The sequence below is a fragment of the Hyaloscypha bicolor genome, assembly GCF_002865645.1.
Source record: "Hyaloscypha bicolor E unplaced genomic scaffold K444scaffold_98, whole genome shotgun sequence".
In the NCBI taxonomy this organism is placed as follows: Eukaryota; Fungi; Ascomycota; class Leotiomycetes; order Helotiales; family Hyaloscyphaceae; genus Hyaloscypha; species Hyaloscypha bicolor.
Genome location: NW_020194600.1, coordinates 613,970 through 624,216, shown reverse-complemented (window position 1 = coordinate 624,216; position 10,247 = coordinate 613,970). Strand labels below are relative to the sequence as shown.

Here is a 10,247-nt window from a genome sequence, read left to right as displayed (position 1 = left end):
TGCAGTGGGGCCTGCTGAAGGCCGTACATGGCTTTTAGCTTGGCTTACAGGGGGGCCAATGCTTTATCTCATCAACAACTTCACTTCACCCCCCAGTCTGTGGCTGATATGTAGTGAGTTCCAAGCCTGTCCCGGCCCTCATGACAATCTTCCTTCGTCTAATACTGCCACTGAAAAGTGCGTGACAGGCTTGACAGCTCCGATGCATATTTTCCTGCGGATCCAGGGTCTTCGGGACTACCAGGATTGACGCGGTGAGCTTGAGTAATGAAAAAATGCAGTTCGATAATCAGATTCCTCTGATCGGAAAAAAATCCACATGCACATGGCTGCCCGGCGGAGGCTTGCTAGTTGGGATGAATCCGTACACGTAAAAACTCCGCATATGAGCGAGATACTGGGGCAATTCTGGAGGATGGAATGCTCAACATAATGTATGCTTACCTTCGAGGAATCCACTTAAGAGCTGTAATCAAGCGTATCGATAGGCCCGAGCTCAGGGATATCTTACGGTTGCTATCGACGTTCCGTCGCTGCTGGCAGCGCTGTGGGTTTTTCGGCACGGTAATAAGTCTGTTTTGTGTGAGATATATCGTAATGACGCTTCATTGTTGCCCTACATGGGCGGTAACTAAGCTATTATCGCATTGATCCCAGATTGCAGCGGGCTGAGGCCTAACATATGCCTAGTAAGCCCTGGAACTGTCTTCGCATTGGTGCTGGTAAAGGCCCTAGCTTTATACCGGGCGCTGCTCCAACGAAATCGACTGCGTGCCCATCAATGGCGGACTCATTGAAGCTATGTAATTAGCTGATAGGGACTTAGTAAATCAGTAACCCTACCGAAATGACGTTTTTCTGATAATCCTAGTTACTGTATTCACTGTATATTATAGTACCTGATACTTCGTCTTAATTGATATTGTAAGAAGGGCTACTTAGCTATTGCTAGAGCCGCAGTCAATTCGTATCGTTTCGGTACCAAGAGCCTATATAGTGTAGGCTAGTTCAACCTTTCGCGTGGCGCAGCACGTGACAGTATTTTCTTCATTTCCGGCCTTCAATCATTCCACCACTGCTTTGGAGTACGTACTAGCACCCATTTTTTGACCAGGATATGAGCATTCATACGAGTAAGAACCCTCTCTGGGCTGCTCGCCCCCAAACCTTTACCATTAGTATAGCTTATTTGGAACAGTAGTTCTCCTTTGATCGACCTGTCAATATTCAGCGTTTACTATTCTACTGCCAAGTCACGTCCAGGCTTCCAAACCTTAAATTAACCCCTTGGATGTATGTACTTAAGGTTTTACCTGCTCGGTAATTATTAGCTAGTCGAGTAAAATAAACAGGAAAATGGGGGTTACCTTCTCGTATGGGCCTTGTTCCTGATTTCCATGGAATCGCACACGTATATGAAGCTCCTGGAACCTGTCCCTGCTTATATAGCTTGTAATTGGGTGCGATAGGACAAAATCCCTTGTATTCTAATAGTTTGCGATCTCATTATCTATATATAAGGTCATATAAATACGAATTGCAAAATAGATATAAATCTCGCCGCGAGAGGTTGGATACCACTCCTTTGCTCTTGTACGAGGGCACGAATCGTCCTGAGGCTCTCGCAGATAGCTATTTGTCTTCTTAACTATCAAATTGACGATTTCTGGTATATAATATAAAGTGAATAAAGTAATTGGATTATCAGGAGAGACGTTATTTGGTAGGTTGATTTCCTAGTCCCAATCAGGTAATTGCATAGGCTTGAATGAGTCCCCTTGATTGCGCAGTGGATTTTCGTTGGGCCGGAGGGTCCCTTTATCGGTAGAATCGAAGACAGTATCTTCTGGCATTGTGGTTGTGGTGCAATTGATCAATTAAATGGTTTATTTACATGTAAATAATGAAGCGTGATTTTGGTGTTCCTCCGGAAAAACAGTTATTCCGGTCCGAAAAACCCAAGGCTGGCCGCAGCGGAACGGATAGTAAGGATATCCTTAGCTCGGGGCTAATTTTTATTGGGATCCTAAGGTAGCATCCTTATGTTGAGGATATCCTTATATTGAGTATCCTTATAGCGAGTTTTTACTGTAAGTTCATCCCAACTAGCAAGCCTGCCGCCGGGCAGCCATGTGCATGTGGTCCGATCAGGGGAATCTGATTATCGAGCATTTTTTCATTAGCTCAAGCTCAGCCGCTCAATCCTGGTAGTCGAAGACCCTGGATCCGCAGGAAAATATTGCCATCGGAGCTTCAAGCCCTGTCACGCATTTTCAAGTGGCAGTATTAGACGAGGAAGATTGTCCATGAGGGCGGGACAGCTTGGAACTCACTACATAAGCCACAGACTGGGGGGTGAAGTGAAGTTGTTGATGAGATAAAGCTTGTGCCCCTGTAAGAAGGCTAAAAGCCATTAGCGCCTTCAAGCAGCCCCACTGCAGCCCTACCGCTGCCGAAGGGTGTGCATCAATGAGATTTTACGTGCCTTGAGCGTAGACGCCACGGCATGAAGCTTTCAGGGGTGCGTCAGACGTAAACGGCTAGAGATATTCGCCTACTGACAGGGTTCAGGATGAGATCTTCCCATGCACGCGCCTCCGGTTAGTTGTGATACACCGAAATCCGGGCCGAAAATCAATGTTTTTAATATTAACTTCCATCAAGTTTTTACAATTTTATCGAGGGCAATCCCGTGGACTGCGCATTAATTCATTCTATTTTTTAAGGGAACCTAAGCGTGCTGGGTGTTAAAGAAAGTAATGGGGGTTTGATTTTCGGCCAGATTTCGGTGTATCACGACTAACCGGAGGCGCGTGCCATGAAAGTTGAGAGTCTAATTTTGACCCGCAGATCAGGAACCGAGTGGAGATAACCAAGATTGAAAGATTGCTGCCCGCAAGATGCAGCGATAGGGAATTGTGATGAAAAAGCAATTTTGGAAAAGATATGCTTGTCTGCCAAGAGATGTGCAAAACTTTTCCTCATCGAATAATTACAAATTTGACTCCCAAAACAGCCCTTTTGATACGCCGAACGTCAATCGCGATGTCTATGTACTGGCTTGAAGAAAAGAAAATCAACTATGTAATCAATACACATTTGCCTCCTAATCAGATCTCTGGAGATGAGCATGCACCTAATTGCCACATTTTGGCTGACTTGACCTGTTGTTTTTGTCAGTACCAGTCTATCGGGAAGTTCAACGAGCCGTCACACCCGAGACATTCGGGAGGGCAGCAGGAAGAACTCGAATGTCCCACGATTCGCGGGAGATTTAGAGGGGAAGCTTGAGATTTTGCTTACTATCATTCCGTCCGGATCCCAAGTGGGGTACCAAGTAGCGTTGGCCTTCCAGAAATCCATCATGGCCGCTGGGGAACCTCGATCCACCCATGGTTTGCCTCCGACCGAATCTCTAGATGGCCAATTAGTTTCTTTGAAATAATGAAAGCCACGAGGGAGCATACGCGAAAAATCCACCAGTCGTTCCAACGGCGACGTTCAAGATGAGGTAGAAATCTTGGTCGAAGGGTGTGCTGACGCTCTTCGTGTAAGACCAGGGGTCTTTGGGTCTGTTGCATGTCAGAATTGTCAAGAAGCTTTGAACAAGATGATGTTGTGCTTACGGATGACCCGGTGCTTTGAGACCACTTCGTTCCCACATGGTCTTTGGGCCGAACTTCACAGAAAGACTTTGTAGTAGCTTATTGTCGATATAGATGTAAAGATATTCTGGAGTCCATTCCATCCCATACCTGACGATCTTTGAGTTAGCATTAACTCACAAAGCTTTCCAAAACACATACGTGTGGAAGCCACTAGCATAACTTCCTCGTTGCCTTGTATACCAACTAGCTGTCTGTTTGGACTGATCTGTAAAGTAATCGAGACCCCAATGTATCGTGGAATAAATTGTGTCAGAGCCAAGGAGGTAATGCGCGGGGTCGTTGCCGCGGGCTTCCATAAGGTCAATCTCGCCGCTTCGTGGCCAAGCACCATAGACAGAGTCTTGCGGCATCATCCTTGGCGAGGAGAAGAGAAGTTAGTTTGTTGAAAATGATGTATCAGGAAAAGCAAAAAAGATAGACGTACCAGATAGCTGGCCATAGCCATTGCCCGGGCGGGATTTTTGCAACCACTTCCACACGGCCGTACCTGATGGTCTTCTTTCCTTTAGTCGTAATACGAGCAGAACGAACAGGGTTGATAATTGTAGAGGTAGTGGCGTTGCTAGTTCTAACGCAATCGGTTGATTTTGTATCATTGGAAGTGCAAGTGCCAGCGGCAGTGAGGTTGAGGGTATAGCCATTGAGAAGTTGGTCGGGCGTGATATCACTTGTATCGAGCGTCAAAGTTGCCTTCAGATGCAGTCCATCATCAGCGATATAACTGTTACGAGGGTCGTCCGTTGCCCATTCGAACGAGTTTGCTCTATTTCAAGGTCAGCACGTGTCGTTCACGAGGCCCTAGAACCTTACCCAAAACCCCCAATCTGGACTTCGTGGGACCAATTATCCAAATTCTTGAACTCATCAGCCATGACAAGACAATACTATTAAGTCGGTCAGCAAAAATAACAAATTGAAAGGCACAGTCACACTTGCCTCATGCCGCGGAATCTTGAAATATGTTAAGGTACACAATGCAATGCCGACTCCAAAGCCAAGTGTGATGCATCCCCAAAGAATGATCTTGTCCCAACGCTCTCGATTCTTATATGGTGAGCCCTCGATCCATGGCTTCTCATATCTTCTCAAGTTAGTTATTAACGTTGGGTGAAAAAGGGTGGATGGGTGATGTACTCTCCCACCAGTCTGGCGCTCTTCAACCGTCTTTGTTTTATTTGTTGTTGTGATCCTAAAAAGACAGCCATCAGCAATCCAAAGACATCGTGAGATGCGTAGGTTGAATAGTTACCACGAGAGCTGCACTTTCCGGACGGTGATGCCGGAACTGAGTGAATTGCATCAATCTCGAAGACACTGGGAGGATATGACATTCCTGCTGATATTTTGGAGAACAGCACACGGATCGGCAAAAAGTAAGTCGGGCACTCGAACACAAGGCTCTCGGACAGACCAAGCTCTAGAAGTGAGGAGGTTGTTTTGGAAAGGCTGAGAATCGATGGACCTCGGGGGGCTTGCGAAAACTCCAGCCGAAAACCCGCAAACAAAGCCCTGCGTGGTCCAGAGGTTGAGAATGGGACTTGAATTCTATTGTCCCAGTCCACTGGGATGGTTGGCTATCGGCGGTTCGTACATCCACGAATCAAGACTCGCCCCCCGCGCTGCACTTTGCCTGTATTGCCGGAGCATCCTAATCTTATGCACATTTACTGCACAATCTCGAACGGCATGACTTTGGACTATCAGTTCTTGGCGCCTAGAATACAGTAGACAAACGCAAGAGGGAGGGGCCATGGCTTCTGAAAGTCGCCCATGTTTGCTGCTGCTGCCACGACTCGTGTCATTTGGGATTGAGAAGACCAAACCCAGGGGCGCGTCCCGGGAGTCCGGGCCCACTCACACAAATACTTTTGATGCAGGTACCAAAGGCTAACAGGGGCAAGGGAACAGCCAAAGGCGAAGGGCCAGAACTGAGACATCATAAGAAAGGGGCGTGTGTTTGCGTGTTTTCTTTACTGTAGCGGTTGCGGCCGCGGCTGTCGGACGGACGTCTTTGCAAGATGCTTACGGAGTACCGAGTATGCTGAGACGGGACGGTTCAAGGAAGGAATGAGGATTGGCAGGACGCACTTTCGGCTCGCTGCCCGATTCCATCCGGCTGTCTGGAATCTGCCGTCACGACCCCGGTTGTTCCCGCTGTCTGCGGTGTTGCGGTGCTTTCGGTCCACCTTATGGCTCATGCACTGGCCAACAGCGACGATCCTCAACGCCATCACATCGCATCACATCCGCATCGCGTCACATCACAACAAAACACAAGTTACAACACAACATGAGCCGCAGCGCCCCAGCGCCGCACACAAGTGGTGCCCCGACCCCCTGAACTTACCAGCATGGTATCAGTATCTGATGATCTGGATTTCCATAGCGCCTGCCTGTCTCAGTGCCACCGTGGATGGCCGCCGTTCGTTGTCCCGCGCTGTTGCAGCCTTCAGTCTCTTCTTGGTGGACGCTGCAAGCGCATGGCTGCTCTGCTCCGTCGTGCCCCCCGCTTGGCACCTCTTCTAGCCCCTGCTCATATGTCGTCTACGGAGTACTTGCAATATTTTGGCTTCCCAGATCGGTAAGCTCCAAATCAGCAAAGCTCCAGCTCGCCTTATCCAGTGTGGCGGTACTGCACAGAGTATTAACTCTATTGAGTTATTGTGCAATACCACGGCCTAGCGTTGAAGGGATTGACTTGGTGACTCGGCCGAATCTCGAGCTCGACCCCCACATGAGCCCCCCCGGAAGAGCACATTATTTTCACTGAGCCACTCGGGGCGAGACTCGGGAGGATCTTTTGTCTCCCGCATGTGCAGCCGCAAGAGTTCTGAAGTGTGCAGCCCATTCTCGTCCTTGATCGTTCTACGTTTCTTGCTGCTTGCCTGAGCAGGACCGCCGACAACACTCTTTTCGTTCCATTCAAGTTACCTTTTTGCTGGGCTTTTGCTCTGCGTGCCTCTCGTTACTTTTTTATTATTCTGGGCGGCTCCTCAAACCTCTAAACATCATGGAGCCTGAAATGTCTTACGATATGGAGCCATACCTTCTGGTGAATCGCTCAATTTTCCCTCGAGGAAGATAATGACTGACTAGATATGTAGATGGCTCAATACATACAGAAGCAGTGCGAAAAGTCGGGATGGATGAATCTGCGCGAGTGTTCAGATCCGTCAGCAGTCGGAGTGATGATAAAGATTGCAGACAGACAATATGCTCGCGAACCGAAGACCATTGATCCAATAGTACTTAAAGCTTTTCAGTGTATGGACGCTGCAATTGCCTTCACTATGACTTCAGTCGTCACGTCCGCAATTTTTCGCCAGATAACTCCAAGCCAGAAGGAACTTATTGTAAAGTCTCGAGGGACTGCACTTCCCATTGTCGATACATTCGAGGATCTTATCTCCTTGGTTTCTATGCATGGTCTTACTGGAACTGCGTATCTACTCAGAAGACCACAACTTGTTCTAGTGTGGTCCAATTCTGTGGAGGATATCTTGATGTGTGGGGCGAGTCTCGACGAGCTGCTATGTCAAGCTGTGAGTCTTGATATACACCTTCTGCAGAGACCAGCTAATTCTTCTAGATCACAAATCAAAATTCATCTCTTGCTGTCCAGCAAAACCCGGAGTTCAAACGTCAGACCAGTCGTTCATCCTGGGGCACATCCGAAGGGACCTCAATTGCGGAGAAGTCTACTGTCGAGGTCGCTACACCAACTGCAGTACATTTCAGCACTACCACAGAAAAATTGAAGGAAGCCTACGATTTCTCAGATCTCGAATCTTCGACTATTACATCCACATTAAAACCCAGACCAAGTATGGCCAAGCCCCCTCAGCTCTATACACATTTCCATTTACTGATCATTACAGTGATTCTGACACACTCGCTCATGGTCGCAATTGGTTTAATGACGCTCGTGATAGTTCAAATGGGTGGTGTATCTACGGTACGTTCTCTCAAATGCTTTAAAAGTCCGGTCCCTAATATGACCAGCTCATTGGCGAAATTGGCATTGATGGAAGCTATGCTCGTCTGGCTTACCTCCTCATGATCCCAATATCAACCACACTTGCGCTGTTCTTCTTCACGACTTTAGTGGCCTGCCTCTTTCAATTCTTTGGCCCTGTAAAAAGTGTAAACGAAAACACGCGATACCAAAGCGCGATAGCTCCAGACCCAGCTCGCTACCCAAGGTTTGAATATCCGCATATCACCATCCAGATACCTGTCTACAAGGAGGGTTTGACTGGGTAAGTCTATCAATGCACATTATAAATACCAACGAGCTGACTCTAGACATGCAGTGTGATTGCTCCAACCGTCGAGAGTGTCAAGGAAGCAATCAAACACTATGAAAGCATCGGAGGTACAGCTTCCATTTTCATTAATGAAGATGGAATGCAAGTGGTGTCTCCGGAATTGGCAGAGTAAGTCTTTCAGCCTCTGCAATCCTCAATTGTCCCAACTCATGCATGTTCAATAGGGCTCGTAAAAAGTTCTACGCAGCAAATGGCGTCGGCTGGTGTTCTCGACCACCCCACAACAAGGATGGATTCCAGCGCAAAGGAAAATTCAAGAAAGCGAGTAACATGAACTATTGCCTTGATTTTTCGATCAGAGTCGAAGATGAGCTCTTACGCTTAATCGCCGAGCACGAGCGAGATAATCCAGACATTACCATCGAGAAAGAGAACGAGCTTTACGCGATCGCGATGGAGGCGATTCTTGCTGCTGATCAAGGCAAAACATGGGCTGAAGGCAACATACGACTGGGAGAATTTATCCTCCTCCTTGATTGCGATACCAAAGTGGTGAGTGTTCTACAAATTCGAGATCTTCAGCACTGACAAAGTCTTAGCCCGTCGACTGCCTTCAATATGGTGCCCTGGAAATGTTCGAGAGTCCTGATGTTGCCATCATTCAGCACGCTAGTGGCGTCATGCAGGTCGCTCATAATCTCTTTGAGAATGGTAGTACGTACTCTCCTTCTGGGTCATGGTTCAAGTCTAACATGAGTAGTAACGTACCTTACCAACATGATTTATCAATCAATTTCATACGCTGTTGGGAGTGGCGATCTTGCTTGTGTGAGTACTGCCTGCCGTCATTCATATACGAAACTAATATTCCAAGTTCGTGGGACACAATGCTTTTCTCCGATGGAAGGCCATCCAGAGCGTTGCTTTTGAGGAAGACGGAAAGGGTAAGAACACCTGTGACAAATTAAATTCCCTGGATGAACTTGGCTAATTATTCTCTAGTCAAATACTGGTCAGACTCGCATGTGTCAGAAGATTTCGATCAAGCTCTGCGCCTTCAAATCGCCGGTTTCATTATCCGTCTTGCTTCATACCACAACGGGGGTTTCCAAGAGGGTGTATCTCTAACCGTCTTTGACGAGCTGGCTCGCTGGGAGAAGTATACTTATGGATGCAACGAGCTCCTATTTCATCCCATCTGGAAATGGCCATTCAAAGGTCCTCTTACACCTTTATTATGGAAGTTGATATCCAGCAACGTCAAAAGCACCTCGAAAGTCACGATTCTCGGATACGTCTTCACATACTATGCCATGGCTGCAGCACTACCTTTCACTGTTCTTAATTATTTCCTGACAGGCTGGGTCATGCTGAATCTCGATCATTACTACCTCACCTCCTTCAAAATGATGATCTCATTGCTCGTCATCTTTAACTTAGTCGTACGTCTCTCTTTCAATTGACTATACTTCTCTTGGACAACGGCTCTAACTTAGAAACAGTCACCGATCGCTTACAACTTCCTCCTCTGGCGCCTCGGCAAAACGAACTTCTTCAAAGGGATGTGGGTCACTATCAAATGGATGCCATTCTTCAGTACGTGCCCCTTCTCCCTTCCTCATCCCTCTCCGACTAACAATAACCAAGTGGTCTTCTTCGGCGGCCTCTCCATCCACCTCACCAAAGCAATCGTCTGCCATTTCTTCAGCATAAACATGGAATGGGCATCCACCGGCAAGGAGCTCGAAGAAACCGGCTTCTTCATCGGCATGGACAAGATCATCAAAGACTTCAAATACATGTACATCATCGTCTTCTCCCTTACTGCGATGATGGTATATCTAGGCGTGTATGCACCGGTGGGCTGGAAGATCAATGATTTCACGATTGTGTTGCCAGTGGGGAATCAGCTGGCGTGTCACTTTTTGCTGCCGGTCGTGCTGGGGTTGTTTTAGGAGAGAATCGTCCTTTTAATCCTTTCTTTCTTCTCGTTTCATCTCGCAAATGAACAGTAAAGCATGTTAGTAGATAGCATTTTCTTGGTGTGTTCATGTATATAGTTAGACTGAGGGTTGTCCTTGGAGTTCGGAAGATTGTAGATAGAAGGCTCGCCGCTCGGCGTTCTAAAGATAGAGAGGTATAATAAATAATGTTTATTGATGCCCTACAGCTCCTTGCAAGAAGTGATGTTGTGCTTCAGTTTTCTTTTTTCCAGCTCTGCTGGGTGAAGGTACTGGGAGGTTCAGCTCGCAATGAAACCTAACATCGGCGCACGTGACTCGGCCAATCTTTGAGACCAGGTAGCCTAAAG

The 10,247-nt window shown here is 47.3% G+C and overlaps 2 protein-coding genes across 2 annotated transcripts; one reads left to right on the top strand and one right to left on the bottom strand.

Annotated features, from left to right (window-relative positions):
- Positions 1 to 3,110: 3,110 nt before the first annotated feature.
- K444DRAFT_532274 (glycoside hydrolase family 16 protein) lies at positions 3,111 to 4,873 on the bottom strand (the record flags this gene model as incomplete). Its single annotated transcript, XM_024875067.1, has 9 exons — positions 3,111 to 3,164; positions 3,304 to 3,415; positions 3,468 to 3,572; positions 3,627 to 3,755; positions 3,807 to 4,022; positions 4,093 to 4,431; positions 4,479 to 4,552; positions 4,599 to 4,749; positions 4,803 to 4,873. 9 exons carry the CDS (start codon positions 4,871 to 4,873, stop codon positions 3,111 to 3,113), a joined length of 1,251 nt encoding a protein of 416 aa, XP_024735128.1.
- Positions 4,874 to 6,413: 1,540 nt separating this feature from the next.
- K444DRAFT_592129 (uncharacterized protein) lies at positions 6,414 to 10,099 on the top strand. Its single transcript, XM_024878226.1, has 13 exons — positions 6,414 to 6,720; positions 6,773 to 7,210; positions 7,258 to 7,492; positions 7,547 to 7,623; positions 7,671 to 7,927; positions 7,982 to 8,104; positions 8,161 to 8,488; positions 8,536 to 8,650; positions 8,697 to 8,764; positions 8,811 to 8,880; positions 8,939 to 9,378; positions 9,439 to 9,532; positions 9,584 to 10,099. The coding sequence occupies exons 1-13, from the start codon at positions 6,679 to 6,681 to the stop codon at positions 9,889 to 9,891; spliced, it is 2,595 nt and encodes an 864-aa protein (XP_024735127.1). The 5' UTR covers positions 6,414 to 6,678; the 3' UTR covers positions 9,892 to 10,099.
- Positions 10,100 to 10,247: the final 148 nt, after the last annotated feature.

Coding starts and splice junctions, on each gene's coding strand:
- K444DRAFT_592129 (XM_024878226.1), top strand. CDS start 6,679: ATGGAGCCTGAAATGTCTTACGATATGGAGCCATACCTTCTG. Junction 8,105..8,160: donor GTGTCTCCGGAATTGGCAGA/GTAAGTCTTTCA, acceptor CATGTTCAATAG/GGCTCGTAAAAAGTTCTACG. Junction 9,379..9,438: donor TCGTCATCTTTAACTTAGTC/GTACGTCTCTCT, acceptor ACTTAGAAACAG/TCACCGATCGCTTACAACTT.